This window comes from Ambystoma mexicanum, chromosome 11 (assembly GCF_040938575.1).
Source record: "Ambystoma mexicanum isolate Mex_15411 chromosome 11, UKY_AmexF1_1, whole genome shotgun sequence".
Lineage (NCBI taxonomy): Eukaryota > Metazoa > Chordata > Amphibia > Caudata > Ambystomatidae > Ambystoma > Ambystoma mexicanum.
Window position 1 is genome coordinate 1,248,341,793 of NC_090934.1, and position 20,793 is coordinate 1,248,362,585.

General features: G+C 48.8%; 1 protein-coding gene across 7 annotated transcripts in view; it reads left to right on the top strand.

The window, feature by feature from the left end:
* MYO9A (myosin IXA) overlaps positions 1-20,793 on the top strand; it is a 1,154,601-nt gene that overhangs the window by 1,101,233 nt on the left and 32,575 nt on the right. For all 7 annotated transcript variants that reach the window (XM_069624659.1, XM_069624658.1, XM_069624661.1 and 4 more), the window contains one exon: positions 11,565-11,707. In XM_069624659.1, the coding sequence (XP_069480760.1) occupies positions 11,565-11,707 (143 nt within the window). The remainder of the gene's footprint in view (positions 1-11,564; positions 11,708-20,793) is intronic.

Sequence of the window (20,793 nt, forward strand, 5' to 3'; positions counted from 1 at the left end):
TCACGTGAGACTGATCAATTTTGGAGCATGCTATATGCGGCTGAGTTGCTGGTTGTGACATCTGCAGCACACCATATATGGCTTAGGTTCAAAGGAATGTTGACATCCTCTTGCTGAACATAGCATGCTTCCTCAAACTAGTGTTTCTTTTAAATATGTAAAGTGCCATATTCTTACCTTTGTCCCATAATGTTTACATAATTATGTAAAGTGTAATACTACAATCTTTGATTTATTATAATTACATAATTGTGCATCTGACTGAAATTATACATGTTGTCATTGATAAGGATCCTCTAATTGTAAATGTTGTTTTATAGGTATTTTATGCAATGTTTTTTATAAATTTAACTGATTTGTATTGTATGTTTTAACATTACTGTAAAAGGTTGTTTTTACAACCATACCCATTTTAAATTAAAAAATAACCTCAAAATCCAGCAAGATGCACACACCACCACTTTGCCAGGGAATGTAATGTTTTGCCCAGGAAAGGGCTTACCACATATAGCATTTCCTGGCCTAAGAAACGGGAAGAAGGCCAAAGGACAAGATGACAAATTGACCAAGCAAAAAACATGTGGGACAGCCATTTTAAGTATATGGTTCTGATAATGGCATTATGCATTAAAATGCAAAAGTGCAGTGGCTAAAGTCTAAAAACATGGTAGAAAAGTAGCTGATGCCTCCAGCCATTTTGGGCACCACATAAAAGTAACAGAAAAGATACAAAAGAAAAACAAAAAAGGGATACAAAGTACCCCTAGATCACTTCACTGTGAAGTGACGTGTGATATAGTAAAACAACAAAGGATTCTCGCAAAAGGGGCAGGTTACACCTGCACTCGTAGCCATATTGGCTGATCATTGCCCCCAAAAGAGATGAGCAACGAAAGTAAAGCAAAAAACCATTACTTGCCTCCAAAAGTCAGGACAGGGTTCAAATCGTAGGAAGAGTCAGGGTTTCATTTTTGTGAAAGGAGGTAAAGCTGCAAAAAGGCAATCTTTTCTAACAGCAATACTACAGCAAACCCTACTCTCAATTCCATACATTAAGTACAATGGTCGGATAATTATCCCATGTTGAAGTGAGAGGGCTGCAGATGTTATAATATGCTGTCATGGCTACTTGCCTTCCTTGGACAGTGAGCGCTACAGTAGCCAGATTCTGATCTGACCTGTTTGAGAATTGTATCTGGAATTCAAGTCTTGAATCCACACCTAGAGAAAACTTGCAAATTGATTGTTTCTTCCCACTGTTCCTCATCTTAGATATATTCTTACTGTGAGAGCAGATCTCGGAAACGTTTGACAGAAGGAGGTGTCGTACGACTCTGGCGTCAAGAATCCTCCACACTCTTCGTCTGGTCCGGACATTACGTCGACATTGGAACAAATAACTCCCAACGAGCCTTGTGACCTTTGTTCCTTTTTATGCGTGCTCGGCACACTTCTCGGGAGCAATCTTGGATGCTTTAGAGATTTTTATGTGACTCACTCGATAATTACCTAGGTACATGATGAAAATGTCGACTCTGAAACCTTCCAATTTCAAAATGTGTTGGGACTGCGATAGAAACATATCCCTGACAGACCCCCACAAGCTTTGTCTGTGGTGCCTCAGTACTGATCACACTGTCGCCGATTGTGGTTCATGCCAAAATGTCTGCAAAGGCATTGAAGGAGAGAGCATCAAAACTAGCTCTCAGGCTTTAGCTATCAAAGTCGTCCAGCACAGCCCCTTCAAAACAAAAGTTAGGTGAAGGGAAATACTGCGAATTGGACGACAGAACAACAAAGAAAATATCCAAGAAACATCGGAAAAAATCTTTCGAGGATCGAATTCTGACATTCGTCTTCCTCTTTGTTAAAGAAGAAGAGGAGAACAAGATATTCATAGGCGGACTCCTCACCTGGCAGTCAGGTATATTTGTCTTCCAAATCTGCCTCGGCAGAGAAAAGGAGAGAATTCTGGCAAAAAATGTTGAAAGTCTTCAAGAATGTGGTACCTCCACTCCCTTCTCAAGCAAAGATTATCAAGCCAGCTGCTCCAGACAAAGCTGGAAGGGTCTCTGAGTCCTGTCCTTCCCACGCACCCAAATGCTCTTCATTGTATCTTTGCCGATTCCGAATTGTCCTTAGTCATTGATGACTGAGCATTCGTAGGCATCAAGGTTTACTCCACAGCCCAGAAAGGATTTTCTTGGCTCTTTTCAAAGTATCTTTGAGGATGGTGACCTGATTTCGATACGAGCGGTTGATATCGACTCAAGCCCCCGAAGACTTTCAAACAGAAGAGGACAGGCTGACTGAATAAGCCATGAATCTCAAAGGTGCACGTGGCCTGGACACCTCTTCAGAGGTAGAATTTGAACAGCCGGATCCTCATGGCCATCCTAATGTTTCTTACAGAAGGACAATGACTAAAGACACTGAAGTCTTCAGCTGGGGCACTCCTGCTGGTGAGATCACAGAATATGACTTCACTAACATCCTTGATAGAGAGCCACAGGTGGAACCTGTCCTGCCCTTACATGCTGTCAGCAAAGAGCCTTTGCTGGAGCTGTGGAAGAGACCCTGCTCAGCGTGAGCACTATAAAAAGATTAGTTTAAGAAGTATAAAGCAGCGTTGTCTGACCCAAACTTCGTTTCCAAGCATCCCTCTCTCACCAGTCTAGACTAGAGGTACAGGCAGCAACATTTATTGGCAACATTTATTGGCAAAGCAAGCTTCTATCCTTCTGTGCCCCCTGATAGAGACAAGAGGTATGATGCCCTGTCTAAAAAGATTTTTGCTTCAGGCAGCATTGCCCTTAAAGCCATTAACGCAGCATTTGTGCTTGACAAATACACCATGTTTGGCAAGATTGTATGCAATACCCTTTGGGTGCACTGCAAGGACCCTGGCCTCCTGGCAATAGGGACCCAACCTTTGGTATAAGTCTGAACTACACAGGTTGGTAGTGTGGCTGAGCAGCCAGGCTTATCTCAAGACGGGTCAATGTGAGCAGTAATGTTGTGACAGAGTTTCACAGTAACAATTATTTAAATAAACTCTTACACTCAGGGTTTCTTAATAAAACAATTAGTAATGTATTTCACAGTCAGTTGTATAAGTCTTCTTCAGAAGGGAGCAATATATGTAACACTTATAATACACTTCAAAACACACTCTGTTTCTCTAAATCAGATGATAACCATTGGGGATGGCACACAGACACTTTCTACACCCTCAGGTGACTTAAATAGCTAGGACACTGTGGACATTGATTTATCACTGGTACATTTAGAGCAATACTGAGTTTGGTGTAAAAGATAGAAGAGAGGAATAAAACAAAGGTTAACAAATAATTCACAAACTGGTAAGTACTTTTGGAACCTTCCAATGCAGAGTAAATTAACCCTTTCCTGGAGGGAAAGGCCAAAGCACAAAGTCAGAGGTAAAGAAGAGTCACTCGGGGAGCCACGACAGCCAATGTTAATTGCACAATGTCTAGGGGAGCTGAAGATCTTCTTTGCAGGTAGGTAAAAAGTCTTGCAAAATGTTTTTAGAAAAGTTTGTAGAAGATAAAACACTTGAAGGGCCACAAGCTGGGAGGTTTGTGTGGGGCAAAGCTATAGCAACTCTGCAAGGTAACCAAGACCGGTCTCAACTGAGACCAAGCAAGGCTACACAACAAGAGGTAAGTTCTCTTAGACTTTACAGTACCTCTGGTTAGAAGAAATGGTTCCAGTTGGCTTCTGTTCCTGTACAGCTTTGCAGATCCTGTTGTTCCAGAGCCTCAGTCGTGGGGACAAGAGGGAGGACGTCTGGGGACTCCTGCTCTGCAATGGGAAGGTCAGCGGCAGCAATTGGCAAACTTCGATTCCGCAGTCCTTCAGTGTTTCAGCTCCTCGCGTCTGACAGCAAGTAGCAACAACGCGGTTTTCGGATACCACTCTGGACTTTCCTTACCTCTGGGGTCCAGCACTCTGTTGAGGTGGCTCAGGCTTCGCAGGTCCTGCTTCAGGGAAGTCAAGAGGATCTTCCTGGCGCTGAGGTCCGACTTAAAAGCAACGCACACAATCTGGTGTTCCTCTCCCTGGCACTTCAATTCCAGCAGCAGCAGCAGCAGCAGTGGAAGTACAGCTAGCTGCGAGTGGATGTCCAGACGGGCATACTTTGGAGTTGATTGGTCCCACCAACCCTAGGAGAGAAGTCGTCCTTGCTGGGCTTTTCTATTCAAGGCGAATTCGGAGCTTCAGCACAGCAGCAGGGCTTCACCGGGCAAACCAACGGTCCAGGAGTTGCAGCAGGAGTCTCTTCCAAGTTCTTCTTCGGATTCCTTCGTCCAGTGGCCGACTCTGCCTTTCAAGCCAAAAAGCCTTGCCTCTTATGCAGGTTTCTCCCATTCATTCCAGCCTAGCTGTCAATCACACAGCAGGGTGGCTGTCCTTGCCAGCCAGCCAGCCAATCCCCTTTGGGTGCATTCCTGTAACCAATGGGATTAAGCACAGGGAGTTTCGAACACCTCCCTCACTTCCTGCCCCTGGCAGACATACAGGAGTAAGAGGCGGGCTTCCAACAACAAAGGGACCAAACCTGGTTTGGCGTGCAGAGTAAATCTCAAGAAGGATCTTTCTAACAAGAAATGGTGAAAAAAGACGACCAGGGCCATTTTGACAAAACGGGCAGCCATGGGGTGCTTTACTACAGCTGCGAATGCAGCCCGTGGTAAAAACACACAATGGTAGTAAAAAGTAAACCACTGCCACTAGCCATTAATGGTCGAAAAGGGTAACATAAAAATTTTACATTAGAAACTAGACAAAGGGGATACTAAGTAACCCCTCCAGCACCCTATGGCAAGATAGTGTGTGCTGGGTGTAGAAAGTTACAAAATGTAAGTAAAGTCAATTTCACTTCACTGCTTTTGGAAACAGTAGTTTCACCAAGAGAAGGTATTTAACCTTTGGGGAATCTAAGAGACTTCACTGTGCCTCTGCACTGAAGGTGCTGTGTGTCACAATGCAAAGATGATGCCTATGAAGTTTGTCAGACTCCAAAGTCAAAAGTAAGAGTCCACATCACAATCCAAATACATGAGAGGGTGGGAAAAAGGGCTCACTCTCCAGGTTAGAAATTAATCGGGCCATTCCGACCTTGGAGGGCCCGGTAATTCCTCATTCAAGGAACCCGGACCCAGTACATCCCCATTCCCATTCAAGCCCCCATAGGGCTCAATGGGAATGGGGAGCATGCTAACAATGGGCTCGTTAATAACGGGCCCGTTGTTAGCATGCTGGGCTGCTCGCGGGTCCCGCAAGCAGACCTCGTAATAGGGCGGTAAGGGGTTAACGGCTCTGGTGCCTTTAGCAGCGCCGTTAACCCCTTACCACGCACCTCATAATGACCCCCAGTGAAATGACAGTGGCTTACTCTCACATCTGAGAGATGGTTAAGAAGCCAAGTGATAATTGCCCCATTCTGGTCTGGATGCTGCAGACTTCATCAGAGGACCATGGACTTAAGCTCCACAGATCTTTTTGCCTGGCTCGGGAAGTCAGAATGTGCACAGGATCTGCAATCCAAGTAGCCTTACATGCCTTTCGGTGACTCACTTGTTTGGTCCTAAGATGGATGGTAGCATAGAACAATATCCGGCATCTAAGGCAGCAGCGAAATTGCTGGAAGCAGTTGTACGCCAACCCACTCAGCCCGCAACCCAATGGAAAGGAAATCCTTTTAGCTATTACAGCTATGCTAGCCAAGAGGAAAACTGCCAAATAAGGTATAAGAAAGTATGACAATCTGGCAAATATTCCCCTTGTCATCCCTCAAGAAACCCTTCCCTCATGATGAAAGCAAAGGGACAAGTGTAAAGGTCCTATAGAGAATATCTATACTCTTAGCTGTGATGTTCTGGTTGTTGCCCAGCTACTGGGAATGATCAGCAGATAAAAAGTGAAGAGGGACAAAACAAGTCAAGTGGAAGCAGTAGTAGCAGAAGTGGTCGCGACAGCAGTGTTCCGGAGTATAAAGACAGACAGTTGGAGATAGAGATGGAGAGGAAATAGAAAGAATAGTGACAGTGGACTGCATTATGAAATCCGACCATGTCCGAAAGGAAAGAAATTAAGAATTGTGGTACAACATTTTGAAAGCTATTATTCAGATCCTTGCTGTTCGGAGTGTCCGGAAAATCACGGGAAGATTAAAGAAAGGGCTCAGCAGCAGTGAAAGACTCGTGGAGAAACAAACATCCAAGAACATCATGAGAGCGTTACATCAGCCAGTGGACAAGGAAAGGCAGCAATGTACCAAGAGAAAACCTGTCGGGTAGAGGAAGTCGCCGACCAGAGGCAAGACATTACAGCCTCACGGAAATAACAGTCCCGAAACGCAGCAGTAGAGGAGACGGCAGCCCGCTGAAGTCGGCAGACTCTGACTCAACTCCACGACAATTATGCTTGATTGACAACCAGAGCGGAGGTATGAGAAGGGATATTGGGGAGAACCCTGTGGAAAAACGCTGCGCCTGACTTAGAGGCACAGTAAGCAGACTCTAATAAAACCAAGCAACGACAATACTAGTGACCACAGGAAAGACGCGAAGTGGCAGAAGTCTTGGAGATATGCAGATTGGAGCGGGTAAGAAGATATTTGATTATTCATAAACCTTTCCATGCTGTAATGAAATAGTGGGAATCAGCAATTGGATACTAAAAGCACCTTCACACCAAACGGGGGGGTTAAAGATTACACTATCTGGGATGACAAACGACGAGATTTGCTAGTAAAGAAATACAGGTTATGAAGGGAATTGCTTGTAGTCATTAAAAACCTCACTCTTCCTCATCCCAGTTATTCTGTGAATAACAGTTGGCAATACTTAGAAATAAAGCAAACCAAGCCTGTCACAGACAAGAGAACATATAGTGTTGGAATTGTTTATCATTAGCAGACCAAAGGAAAGACCAGGGGATGTGGATTTTCCCCCTCACCCTGGCATTATCAGATCCCCTTGAACGGAAGAAAGTCACTTCTCCTAACAGCCGGCGGATTGACAAGTAAGAAACTCTTACTTGAACTACTGTGGAATTTTTTGTTGGGACAATTTTTTCTTTTTCTTTCCACATTGGAACTTTGGACAAAAGGGCTGAGGAAGGCTTCAGGAAAGCAGCCGATTAACACTTTATTTTCCCCTTATAGTAGCTTTAGTAGATATCCTGGCGACTGTCTCATTAGTTTGTTTTGTTGAGTCAGGGAAACCCCTCGTAGAGTTAGGGCTAGAGAGGCATTTTTCCAACCCATTTTTATTATTTGGTTAAAGGTTTTTGGACAAACAAACACTGTGTCTGTCTCCTTACTCTGAATACTCCCAAAAGTTTTTGAGATTGAGAGGAAGAGGAGGTAAAACTTCACAATCCACCCCGCACCAGTTCCTTTCAGTGCTGCACCGACTTTAAAACTGCTTTTAGAGCTTTTATCATCCTTCTCCACTAAGAGGGGCGGTCTACTGCATAATTTTTCAGCATGATCCAACATTACTACGGACGAATCGTTAGTTTAGGTGGTCATCGAAGGGTACTGCCTTCCTTTTCTACTTTGTCCATCGGACTGCCCCCCCTCCCATCCAGCCCCACTCCCATCCAGCCACCCCCTTGTTCCAGATGTGCTACAGCAGGCGATTGTCACTCTACTGGAGATGGGCACCATAGCATTGGCACTGCAAGCTCAGAGAAACAAGGTGTGGTACTCCCCTTTGTTCCCAAAGGAGGACGGAGGACTATGACCCATCTTGGACCTGAAACGCTTGAGCAAGTTCCTCGGGGAAAGACAAGTTGAAGATGGTAACACTCTCACAGATCCTACAGACCCTGGAGCCCCAAGATTGATTGTTGTCACTCAACCACCAGGATGCTTACTTTCATGTGCCAATCATCAGAAGCACCTAATGTACCTGAGGTTTGTCATCAGCAGTTCCGGGCACTGCCTTTCGTGGTCATCTCCACCCCAGGGGTTAACAAGCTGTTGACGGTGGCCATCCTAAAGAGAGCAGGAATTCACGTTTTCCCCTGCTTGTACAACTGGCTAACCAGAGCTTGTTCCCCGGATCAAGCTCAATCACCTCGGCCACACCTGCCACCTCTGGGCTTCTCCCCCAACATCAACAACTGACACCTTCTCAAACGCTGCAGTTTATAAAAGTGGTTCTTCACTCTCCCTTGGGGAAGGTTTTTTTTCCCGTAGATAGGGTTTTGGACATTCAACAGATTACACATTTCAAAACGCTCAATTTTTGCCAGCCCTAGCCTTTTTATGGTTGGTAGGCCTTATGGCATCCTGCATTTTCTTGGTACGAGAGGCCTTGTTGAGGAGGAGATCACTGCAGTGGGATCCCATGTCTCAGTGATCACAGTTCTCCGGCAGCATGGCAGATCTTCTGTAGGTCCCAATCAAGGTTTCACAGGACCTCCTGTGGTAGAACCACAGAGACAACTGGATGTCCGCAGAATCCTTTCAGCAACTGTGGCTGGAAGCGATTGTGGTCATGGACACCTCCCTGAAAGGCTGGGGCACTTATCTGCACAAGCTGATGGTGAGCAGACTGTAGCACCTGCTGGAGACAAGAGTCCACATAAACCTATTAAAGATGAGAGCAGTTAGACTGGCCCTTATAGCCTTTTGCCTCCTAAATAGGGGAAGACTGTCCTGATCATGTGGGACAACACAGTAGCAACATAGGAGTTGTGTGTCACTCCCCCTCTGCAGAGAGTCAATGCAGCTCTGGTTCTGGGCATTACAGAACAAGATCTCCTTGTCAGTATGTCTCCTGGCTGGGATGAAGAACATGACAGTGGACGACCTGAGCAGGCAGGCTTTTGTCTTCCATCAATGGGAGCTGCACCAGGAAGTCCTTTTGGCAGTATTCTCCCTTAGGAGAACCCCTCAGCTGGAACTGTTGCATCCAGTTCCAACAGGAAGTGCTAACTGTTTTGCTCTTGGGAGGAGTACTGGGAATGCCTTTGTAGTGGACTGGAATTTTCCACTACTGTGTGAGTTTTCACCATTCCTTTCATCCCTTACGTGGTCAGGAGGCTGAAGATGTACAGAACAACCATGATACTGATTGCCACAGACCGGGCCAGGAGGACGTGGTATCCAGACCTCCTAGACATGACCATCTTTCCTCCATTGCGTCTTCTCCAGAAAGCAGACTGTCTATCACAAGAAGAGGGGCCTAGTTGTTCACCCGAGTGTGGACATGCTCAACCTGCATGCTTTGCTTTTGGAAGGTTGCAGTATAGGGACTGGGACCTCCCAGAGAACAAAATGGAGGTGTTGCTTTGGGCCAGGAGGCCAGCAACGAACCTGCTGTACCACTGTAGTTCAATGACATTTTGCAGCTGGTGCAGAGGCGAAGGCGTTGACCCTTTTCTGGGTGACACTTCAAATGTCCCATCATTCCTGTTGCTCCTTGTCAGGCAAGGCCTTCAGGTCTTGACAGTCAAAGGATATCTGGCAGCGCTTTCCATCTTCAAGCTCACATCTGAACAGGGATAGTTTTTCACCATCACCATGCAATTCTTGAAAGGACTCGCAAATATCTTTCCCCCAACTCCATTTGTAGTGCTGGCTTGGGATCTTAATTTGGCATTGAGTTTGCTAGTGGGAACACCCTTTGAGCCATTGCACTCTTGTATGCTCAGGCTTCTCACTTGGAAGACAGCCTTTCTTGTGTCCATCACATCGACCCCGAGTGCTCCCCTCCTTCTTACTCAAGGTGGTGTCTTAATTTCACCGGTCATCAAAGATCTAGTTGCCAGCCTTTTACCCATCACCTCATCCCTCTAAGGAAGAGGAGAGAGAGCATAGGCGCAATCTGCGAAAATGCGTTGAGCTTCTACATCGCCAGAATGAATTCCTTCAGGCTGGAAGATCAGGTCTTTGTGCGGTACACTGGCCCTAAGAAGGGCAAGGGGGACACAATCGGACCATATTCAGATGGATTGTGCTGTGTATCTGAATGCTTCTCTATGGAGGGAAATTATTTCCAGAGGGCTTCAAGACACATTTAACCAGGGGTGTGATAGCCACATTGGTGCTCCAAAGAATTATAACTCGAGGAATGTGCCAGGTGCCAACGTGGGCTTCTATCTACACCTTTGAAAAACATAACTGCCTGGGCGCCCTGTCAGGTCAGTACGCCAACTTCTGTAGAGCTGACATGCAGCATGTGTTTGTCTGACACCACCAGAGTTAGCTCTTCACTCCTCCTACAATCTGGTTCTGCTATGGGAGTCTATCTAAGATGAGGAATGTGTGGAATGACACAATCCATTAGAAGAACAAATTACTTACCCCGACAATGTTATTTCTGATGGATGTTCCTTCCACAGATTCCTCATAGCCTCCCAGCCTACAATTAAAGAGCTCCCTCGTGTTGATGTCTCTCTGTGATGAAAGTTGTCTCATTGATTCGTTGCCCACAAAGCGGATGAGCCTGTTAAAAAACAACTAACTGATGTCATGGGATGCGGTACGGGCTATGTTTACCGACATCAAACCGGACACAATGATGAAGAGCGCTGAGGATTCTCGACGACAGAGCTGCAAAGCACCCACTGATATTAAAGGTTTCCGAGATCTAATGCTGCAGGAAGAATATATCTAAGATGAGAAATTAATGGGAAGAACATGCATCGTAAGGAACATTACCGGAGGTTATGTTATGTTGATTTATACCGCGCACTACTACCACCCACAGGTAAATAATTTGGTCTTCTCTTAAGCAAAGACCCATCTTTAATATTGCCTTTTGGGGACTGCTTAGCATCAGGACCATTATCCAGATTAGCCAATCGGATGCCTGTCTCCCCGACTATTTCTAATGGGATACTGACTCTCTATTAGGCCAATATTATCTTATGGTAGCGCTAGGGTAGAACCTTTTAATAAACTTGATACCCTAAAGTCTTGATTAACCTGCAGACTTTCTAAATGCACCTGTAACCTGCAGTAATATATTCTTTACATTTTATGAATATGAAGTATGTTTTCATAATACCTTTGTGTGTACGTTCCTTTATTAAAGAAAATGTGTTACCCCGTATTCTCGTCTACCGCACTCCCCTCCAAGAGTATTTCTTGATTGCTCGACCGCAGCTACCACAAATTGAGCCTAGGAGAGCTTAAGGATGGCTCATTATCCTAGATATGAAGATATCCTTACACCCTAAGCATAGTGCTGGGATAGCCAACATCCATTAGCACCCTGGGAGGGGGCACTGTCCAATCAGGATGCTCGGAACGCAGGCTGCACTTTCCCATGTTCCGAGTAGCCTGGGTGGCCAGCACCCCCTTCCCGCTCTCCTTCACCACCCAGGACACGTGTAGTTTCCTACACAGGTGGTAACTGTGTCTTTTAAAAAATAAAAAATAAACGTTCCTTTCTTACGTGGCCCGGTGCCGTGCAGTGCAGCTGTCTGCTGATGCTGTTTTCCTATTGATTGATTTCTACCAGGTTTCTCTCGGAACCGCCTCCACTTTTGTTTTCTGATTATGTTTTTGTGTCCCATAGAGAGGAGCTGACATTTGAAATGCTTGCCTTGGAACCACGCGCTTCTGATGATGAAACACTGGAATCTGAAGCTTCTATCGGCACTGCTGACAGCTCTGAAAATGTGAACTTTGACTCTGAAGGCAGTGTCTCCAATAGATCAGGTAAACGTCCAGTATTGGGTCATTCACGTGTTAAGGTTGAGCGATCTTTACTTCATACCCCTTGCCTGTAGATGAAGAGGGATTGTCCATTTGGAGAAATCTCTAATCAGGGTGCTACTGTGACTGTCTCATGTCTACATTCACAAGCCATCGAAGTGAGCACCAGGTTTTATGCCAGTTTCCTCCCATGTACCTAATAAGGACCTTGCAATTTGGTTCAGTCCCAACTCACTTGCCTGAAAAGCCTTAACGAGCACACAGGTCCAAACACAGCAGCTCTTCTGATCAGTACCTGCAGCTTATTGCGATACACAGAGATATCTGACTAAATAAGCAAAGCTTTCTTTTACTTTCTCAGCACTGATTCTTGCCATTAGCAACAGAAGCAATGTTACACCATTATGAACTAATTCTGCTAGGTATCAAAACTATTTTCCTTTTTGACTTCATAGACACTACACATATTTTGACATTGTTCACCACCGTTGATCAGTTCTTAATAAGTGTGCTGAGTGCGTGCACAACATAAGTCATCATCACCTTCAAACTTTCTGTCTATCATTTTTTTATATTTTTAGTTTTTAACATTTACAAAATGCAATCACATTTTATATTGCGTTCAACAGGAAGCAGGTAGTACAAACATGATAAAAACATTTTTAAGCATAATTAATTTCCAGAAATTAATACAGGAGAAAAGATTTTTATTGTTTCCTCATTTTTATGTCTGAAATATATTTACTGAAAATTTAGAACACAAAATCTATCAATGCCACCAACAATATACAATACTGTATGTACCATGTTTATTTGATGAAACATGTTTCGATAAACTGCTTAGCCCAATCTTCCCAACAGTAGGAACAGAGCCCATCCATTTACGGGAAATAAATAAGCTAGCAGTAATTACTTCCTTTAATAAAGTTGCTGTGTAACCATGGTTCCACTATCTGATGGCCACCCAGTACCATAATCTAAGTCAAGTCTTATTTTAATCTGAAAAATAAGATTTAGACAAAGTCCAAATATTCCTTTAGTCGAATGCATGTAAACCGAATCTGGCAATGCCTCACCTCAACGGGACTAGTACATATTTTGTTTGGATATAGCATTCTTAGTGTCTAATATTGGTAAGAAAGCTATTTATCAACATGGAGGAGATGTGTAGTGGTTAAACAGATCCTAGAGCCAAAGGCTTTAGCTTTGTTCCAGACTAATTCAACCTGATCTTCGTCAAGATTCTTAGCCCATTATTTCTAATACATTGCATTCTCCTGCAGATTCCTCATCTAGGTCAACATCCTCCAGTGCCAGCTGTACTCCTATGTCCCTTCCCCTTTCCTCCATACTGCATGGATGTCCCTGCATAGGGACGGCCGGTCTGTGCCTATGCAGGGACGCCCAAGCAGTATACATGAAAGGGGATTATGGACTAGGAGTACTTCAGTCACTACTGTGAGTAACTTGTTATTTCTTAGAAACTTTCACACCGGTGTGTAGTATAGCTTGACATTACTTTGTCCTCGTATAAATAGAGCACATTGTTGCCTCATTACCTTAATTACTTTCTGTACACTCAGTGCGCTGTTTTCTCTGGAACACTGGGCTTTTTATCTGCTCCATTATGCCCAGGTCCAAACCTTGGGGATTTAAGCATTGTTGGGGACTGTAATATTAAGATGTCCATCTCTTATTTGCACAACTTGCATGGCTGGTGTCTAGATTGGATCATTATGTCCAACAGATTGGGTCCTGTAAATCAATGAATACCAAGGACCTCACCTCAAGGAACAGACTCCTAAGGTGGCGTTAGGTGGTCCCCCTGCTAAGTCGGCGGTTCCATCTCTCTTGAAAAAATTGAGGCTGTGGGACCTACCTCTGAGAAGTGGTAGGAGCACCGAGAAAAGAGGAGACAAAAGAAGAGGGAAGATGCGCTAATTAATGTTGGACAGCTTTAAGAAGGCCTCTGCGGGTTTGGGTTCAGCCTCGACATTGGGTATGTTGCTCCTGTGCCAGTCGGTAGGGACCCTCAGGGAGGTAATTTTACTTCTCTAGCTCCGATTAATATCTGATCTTCTTAGGCCATCGTCAAGTCTTCAGCACTGACGGCAGTGGACTTAGGGGCGCCCTTGTCCAATAAGTCGGAACCGATTCCCATCTATGCTCCTTAATCTAGGACCCAGTATTTAAGCTCCATGCAGTTCATTTTATATGAGGAGGGGGACCACATTGCCCATGGATTTGAACTGCTCTCAATATCAGACTAGGCCTCATTGCCAGCCCTTGTCCAATGAGGCTGAATTCTTGGACTTGGTGAGGGATCTTCATGATGCCTATAGCCTCAACATTTCTCCTGATCTGGAGATGTAGCAGGCATCGTCGTATGGACATCTTAATGCGTAATATAAGAATAACATTGAGAAGGTGGTGGTGGTAGCCTTGGGACTCAGAGCCCCTTTTAAGCCCATTAGTTCATTATGAGCTCATGGACATTCTGGATAAGGGCAAAGCAAGAAAAGTGGGCAGCACACTTATTTATGCATGTAGTCCAAAGTAATCATGTTTCTCCAGCATGGGGTCTGGCATGGATTCACATGCTCATGAATATTCCCCGTCGTCAGGCTGGGAATCCTCGGTAAAGAAAAAACCAGTATCAATTTCGTTTCTGATCTGACTTTCGTAGTAATAACCAATCACTGGTCTCTGCGTCATACTGACCACAGCCAATGACTGCCCTCTACCTAAGCCCCACCTCTGGCAGCCATCTTCAGATTTTTACCGCACGTTCATGTGTTGGGATCCTCGTGCTATTGCTCTCGAGCGTTAGTGCTATTTTTTCACGTTTTTTCTCAAAAACTTCGTTTTTTTCGGTCAAAAGAGCCTCAAGCTCCACCGACTCTCTATCCGATCAACGGGGACCCGTGTCGGATTCGTCTGCGCCCCTCAAGGGTGAAGATTCGTCGAGCTACGCTTTTGGAGGACTCCAGAAGTTTCTCAGGCCCGGTCATGGCCCAGGAGAAGGGAAGCTCGACGCCCGGAAAGCTGTTCAGGGTCTGCCCTGGATGCCAGCTGCAGAACGTCTTCAAGGAGGACGAACACTCTTTTTGTCTCTACTGCCTACATGAGGACAAGACGCATGTGGAGAAGGACTGTGCGTTTTGCGGCAACATGTCGGAGCGGACCATGAAGGACCGCCATCAACGTCTCGCCAACTGGCTAGAAGGGAAGAGCCCGTCCGGCGAGAAGAAGAATTAGAAATCTGAGCGGTCTTCTAAGACCTTTGAGGACGCCCCGGCGACGGGGGTCCAACATAAGGCCAAGCACTGCGAGTCCGCTGGCACCGGGAGCGCCGAACGGTCGGGCTCTACGGGCGCCAGGCAGGGCGCACCCTCCCCGGCACCATCAACCACGAGCCAATGCTCTGGGTCGGGTAAGAGGAAGGCCGAGCACCCGGCGAAGCTCCTGGAGAGGCCCCGGTCGAGCTCGAAGGCCCCATCGGAGGGGGAGCGAGGCGGTGTCCCCCCCCCCCCCCCTCAAGGATAAGGCGGTGAGCGCACCTAAGGTGGTGAAGGCCTTAATCCATCCGGCCAAGCCCTCTATCGAAACTGTCGCGGCGGCCCTGGCTCAGCCTGTGGAGGCTACACCAGTGGTGGCGACCTCAGGGCTCAGAGTCTCCCTGCCACCTCGGAGGGAGTCCTCTTTTGTGCCCATCGATAGGACCCCCGTGAAATCCCCCGAGGGGAAGAGAAAGGGGGGGCAGGGCGTTGTCGTAGATTCGGCTTCAACCTCGGAGGAGGAACTGGTCGAGGTCTTAAGCCACGGCCTCGGCGTGGAAGAAGACCGGCCTGTCGGGATGGATCCCGACGCAGGTGACGACGAGGGTACCGACGGGGCCCCTGATCGCCCGTCGGATTCCCCTCTGCCAGCACCGCAAGACAACTCGGCGGCCATTTTGTTGGCTATACAGTCCTTATGCTCAGAGATAAGGACGAGACTACCGTTGCCGACAGAGGAACCTCTCCCGTCGGGGGACCCAGAACCGGGACCTTCTGGTGTTCCCCCTACTAAGAAAAGAAGGATCCACCCTCCACCTCCTTTTCAGCCGTCGCGCCCCGTCCAGCCCTCCTCCCCGTCCACCCGAGGGGATGATACGGGGACTGACACGGCAGCGACGGGTACGGACGACGAGGTATACGACGAGGATGTACCGTCGTCGCCTCCCACCAGGGCTTCTCCGCCCGACGAGATTGGATCGTTCCACTCCACGATCACCAGGGCATCCGAGCTTTTTCAACTCTGCCCTGAGGAGAAGAAGGAAGGTTTCCTTTATCAGCGGCGCGAGGCCAAGAGGAAGACGGTCCTCTCAGTGCCTCTATTGGACGACATTTGGGATGTGGGCCTCACCCTCCTCAAGAACCCTTCCACGACGCCAGCTAGAAGAGACCGGTACGAGAAAAAGTACCGGGTCCCGGACACGGCCCCCCTGTGCCTCCGGGCGCAGCCTACCCCGGACTCTGTCATCTCCGCGGCGGCCAGGAAGAAAGCGGGGGGGGGGGTGCGGCCTCCACATCGACTTCCCCACCGGACGGTGAGGGAAAGAAATTGGACACTATGGGACGCAGAGTCATCTCGTCGGCAGCGACGACGATTAAAGCGGCCAACGCCTTGGCTATCGTGGCCCGCTACGACAGGGAGCTCTGGTACAAACTGGCTCCCCTGCTGGACTTCCTGCCGGACGACAAGAGGACAGAGGCCCTGGAGATCCTGCAGGAAGGTGAGGTGGCTTCGGACCACGCCATTACCGTTGCGAAGGACATCGCCGACACTGGGTTCCGCCAGTTGGGCAACGGCGTTTGCCTTAGGCGGCGTGGATGGCTCAAGGCTACGGACTTCCGTCAAGACGTTCAGACCAGAGTCCTGGACATGCCCTTCGATGGGAACAACCTGTTTGGCAAAACAGTGGACGATTCCCTTCAGGCCATTAAAGCGGACACTGAGACGGCCCGGGCCCTGGGAGTTCTGCAACAACGACGGACGCCCTTTCGGAGCAGCGGAGGCAAGGGCGCCTCCAAAGGTTCCGGCGGCGGTTTCTCCACCTACCGTCAAGCGGCCCGCTCGTCGTCTCAGGAGGCCTACAGAGGACGAGGCAAGTCTGGCGGACCCCGCCGTCGTCGCCAAGGAGGTCAAGGCGCCAAAGCCTCGTCGAAGCAGGATTGAACCGGCCGTGGGGTCGGGCCCCCACCGAAGCACCCCGGTGGGAGGCCGGCTGGCGAGCTTCGTCAGCGTGTGGGAGTCCATCTCCACCGACCGTTGGGTGCTGGACGCCTTGGCCCGGGGCCACGCGCTCGAGTTCCAGAGAAGGTGCCCGCGCGTCCCCCCCGTGGCCAGGAAAGAACTTCACGTCCCTCAACTTCTCCTGGAGGTAAAAGCGATGCTCAGGAAGGGCGCCATCGAACTCGTCCCAAAGAGGCTTCGGGGCTCCGGAGTCTACTCGAGATGCTTCCTCGTGAAGAAGAAGACGGGGGGATGGCGCCCCATCCTGGACCTGCGACGTCTGAACAAGTTCATCAAGGCGCAGAAGTTCCGGATGGTCACCCTCCAGCACGTCCTGGGTCAGCTGGAGGAAGGAGACTTCGTGTCGTCGTTGGATTTGGAGGATGCCTACTTCCATATTCCCATCCTAAAGGGGCACCGAAAATTCCTCAGGTTTGTGGTCCAAGGGCCTCATTACCAGTTCAAAGCCCTCCCCTTCGGACTACGGTCGGCACCCAGGGTATTCACCAAGTGCCTCGCACCGGTGGCGGCGCAGCTGCGCCGCGAGGGGGTCCACGTCTACCCCTACCTGGACGACTGGCTCATCCGAGCCAAGACGAGGGAGCTCGCCGTGGTTCACACGGCAAGGACGGTCCAACTTCTCACGGATCTGGGATTCTCCGTGAACTACGCCAAATCCCACCTGGTACCCGCGCAAGACGCTCTGTTTCTGGGAGCGAGGCTCAACACAGTGTCCCTTCTGGCCTCCCCGTCGGAGGAGAGGACCGGGACCATCCTGGGCAAGGTGCAGCGGATGTTGGTGGCCGACGCAGCCAAGGTGAGGTCCATCAAGTCCCTCCTCGGAATGATGTCTTCCTGCATCTACCTCATTCCCATGTGCAGGCTCCGGATGCGCCCGTTGCAGGAGTTCCTGGACGCGCGCTGGATCCAAACGACGGGCAGCTTCGAGGAAAGGATCACACTCGACGAGAGTTTCCGACGAGCGATCCGGTGGTGGGGCACCCGCGCGCATCTGACAGCGGGCTTGGACTTCCAGACCCCAGCCCACCAGGAGACAGTGACCACGGATGCCTCCCTGGAAGGGTGGGGAGCGCACACCGAAAATCTGCACGCAAGAGGCCTTTGGCTCCCGACGGAGAAATCCCTACATATCAACGTCCTGGAGCTCCGTGCAGTGTTTTGGGCCCTCAGGTCCTTCCTTCCGTCCCTCAAGGGCAAGGTGGTGAGGATCTTCACCGACAACACCACCACCATGTTTTACATCAGGAAACAGGGCGGAACCAGGTCCCCAGCACTGTCCAAGGAGGCGCAGGACCTGTGGCATTGGGCCATCGCCCAAAGGATATTTCTGGTGCCGTTTCATCTGGCAGGGATAAAAAACACCATCGCCGACTCACTCAGCAGGGAGCTGCGCTCGTGCCACGAGTGGGAGCTACGGCAGGATCTAGTGGATCGCCTCTTCCGACGGTGGGGCACACCCCAGATCGACCTGTTCGCGACGGCGACGAACTCCAAGTGCCGGAGGTTCGCCAGCAGGTTTCCCCAGGCGAGGAGCATGGGCGATGCTTTCTCGTTCCCCTGGGAGGGCCTGTTCCTCTACGCGTTCCCTCCTTTGCCACTGCTAATCCGACTCGTCAACCAGCTCAAGAGGTCACGGTGCAGGATGATCCTCGTCGCACCTGCGTGGCCGAGGCAGATATGGTTCCTGGACCTTCTGGACTTGTCGGCGTCCCCGCCAATCAAGCTGCCGGTGGACGCGGATCTACTCTCCAGAGAAGGAGGCGCCATCCTCCACCACGACCCGAAATCGCTGAACCTGCAGGCCTGGCTCCTGCAGCGCTAGAGTTTGGAGGATACGACATACCGGCCGACTGCAGAGAGGTTCTTGCAAAGGCCAGGGCGTCCTCGACTCTTAAATGCTACGGACACAAATGGAAGAGGTTCTCTGTCTGGTGCCGCGCACAGAAGATTAACCCTCTACGGATTACGGCCCCCCAAGTACTGCCGTACCTGCTGACGCTGGCCAAAGCTGGACTGGCACACCCGTCCATCAAGATTCATCTTGCTGCGATCTCCCGATACACCAGAACCACGGGGCGGACGTCCTTGTGGTCTCATCGTCTGGTGAAAGAGTTCATGAAGGGACTGTTCAGATCGTTCCCGCCGGTGAAGGCTCCGGCCCCGGCGTGGGAGCTCAACGTGGTGCTGACCAAGCTCATGGGACCTCCGTTCGAGCCTCTGCACTCAGCTCCGTTGAAATTTCTGTCGTGGAAAACAGCGTTTCTTGTGGCCATCACCTCCGCACGACGAGTGGGAGAGATCCAGGCCCTTTCCTGCAAGGCCCCGTACTTGACTTTTCACGACACGAGGGTAGTGCTCAGGACGCACCCCTCCTTCATGCCCAAGGTACCTTCGGACTTCCATCTTAACGAACCCTTGGTGTTGCCTGTGTTCTTCCTGTCGCCTTCGTCGCCGGCTGAGAGGACTTTGCACTCGCTGGATGTGGCTAGAGCGCTGAAGTTCTACGTGGACCGCACAAAGTGTTTTCGGAAGACGTCACAACTCTTTGTGAACTTTGGACCTGTCAATCAGGGGAAGGCTCTCTCGAAGGCTTCCATTTCCAGATGGCTCTCCGGCTGTATCATGTACTGTCATCGGTTGGCAAACCGACCGCTGCCTGGCCGTCCGAGAGCCCATTCCACCAGAGCGATCGCAGCTACCACGGCGTTCCTATCTGGTGTGCCCCTGCTGGACATATGCAGGGCTGCTACGTGGAGGTCGACGCACACCTTCACGAAATTCTACTGCGTCGACCGGGATTCCAGGGAGGAGTCCAGGGTCGGCCAAGCAGTGCTGCGCAACCTGTTCGCCTGAGGTGAGCCTGGTGAGGAGGTAAGATGCTTAATGTTGAGTTTGATGTGATGCTTAATATTGAGCCTTTGCCACCTCCCGTGGTTGTGCATGTGTGTACTGCTATGTATTCTTTATTCATGAGCATGTGAATCCATGCCAGACCCCATGCTGGAGAAGGAACAAGTTACTTACCTGTAACTGTTGTTCTCCAGCATGGGTCTGGCATGGATTCACATGCGAACCCTCCCGCCTACCCCTCTGCGGCTCTTCACTTGGTCATACTGCCACTTCACGTGCTTCCAAATCTGAAGATGGCTGCCAGAGGTGGGGCTTAGGTAGAGGGCAGTCATTGGCTGTGGTCAGTATGACGCAGAGACCAGTGATTGGTTATTACTACGAAAGTCAGATCAGAAACGAAACTGATACTGGTTTTTTCTTTACCGAGGATTCCCAGCCTGACGACGGGGAATATTCATGAGCATGTGAATCCATGCCAGACCCATGCTGGAGAACAACAGTTACAGGTAAGTAACTTGTTCCATCCTCTGTTGTTAAGGTATTTCTTAGGAGGACTGAAATGAGTCCAGAGACACCCAGACTTCAAATATCTGTGTAGCAAGAAAGCTGGATAAAAAGATCCAGCTATTAAGTCGCTCTCTAATATTACCCCAGCTAAGGGGTTTCCAAAAACATTTATGTTTCACTCTGAAAATAGTTCAAATATATCCTGTTTTCGTTTTCTGTAATAAATCAGCCGTAGTCATCAGTTTCAGTTTCAAAAGTGACTATATTTAGTTATATTCACTAAATACTTCTTTAGTGAGGCAGACTTCAGTGCAAATACATATGAAGGTCCTAGTGTCAATGCATTTTGGAAAATCATTCCGTCGTCAGGGCGAACCTCAGTCTACGAGCATACAGTAACAGCAAATTCACAATTTGGTAAAGATAAAGAATGT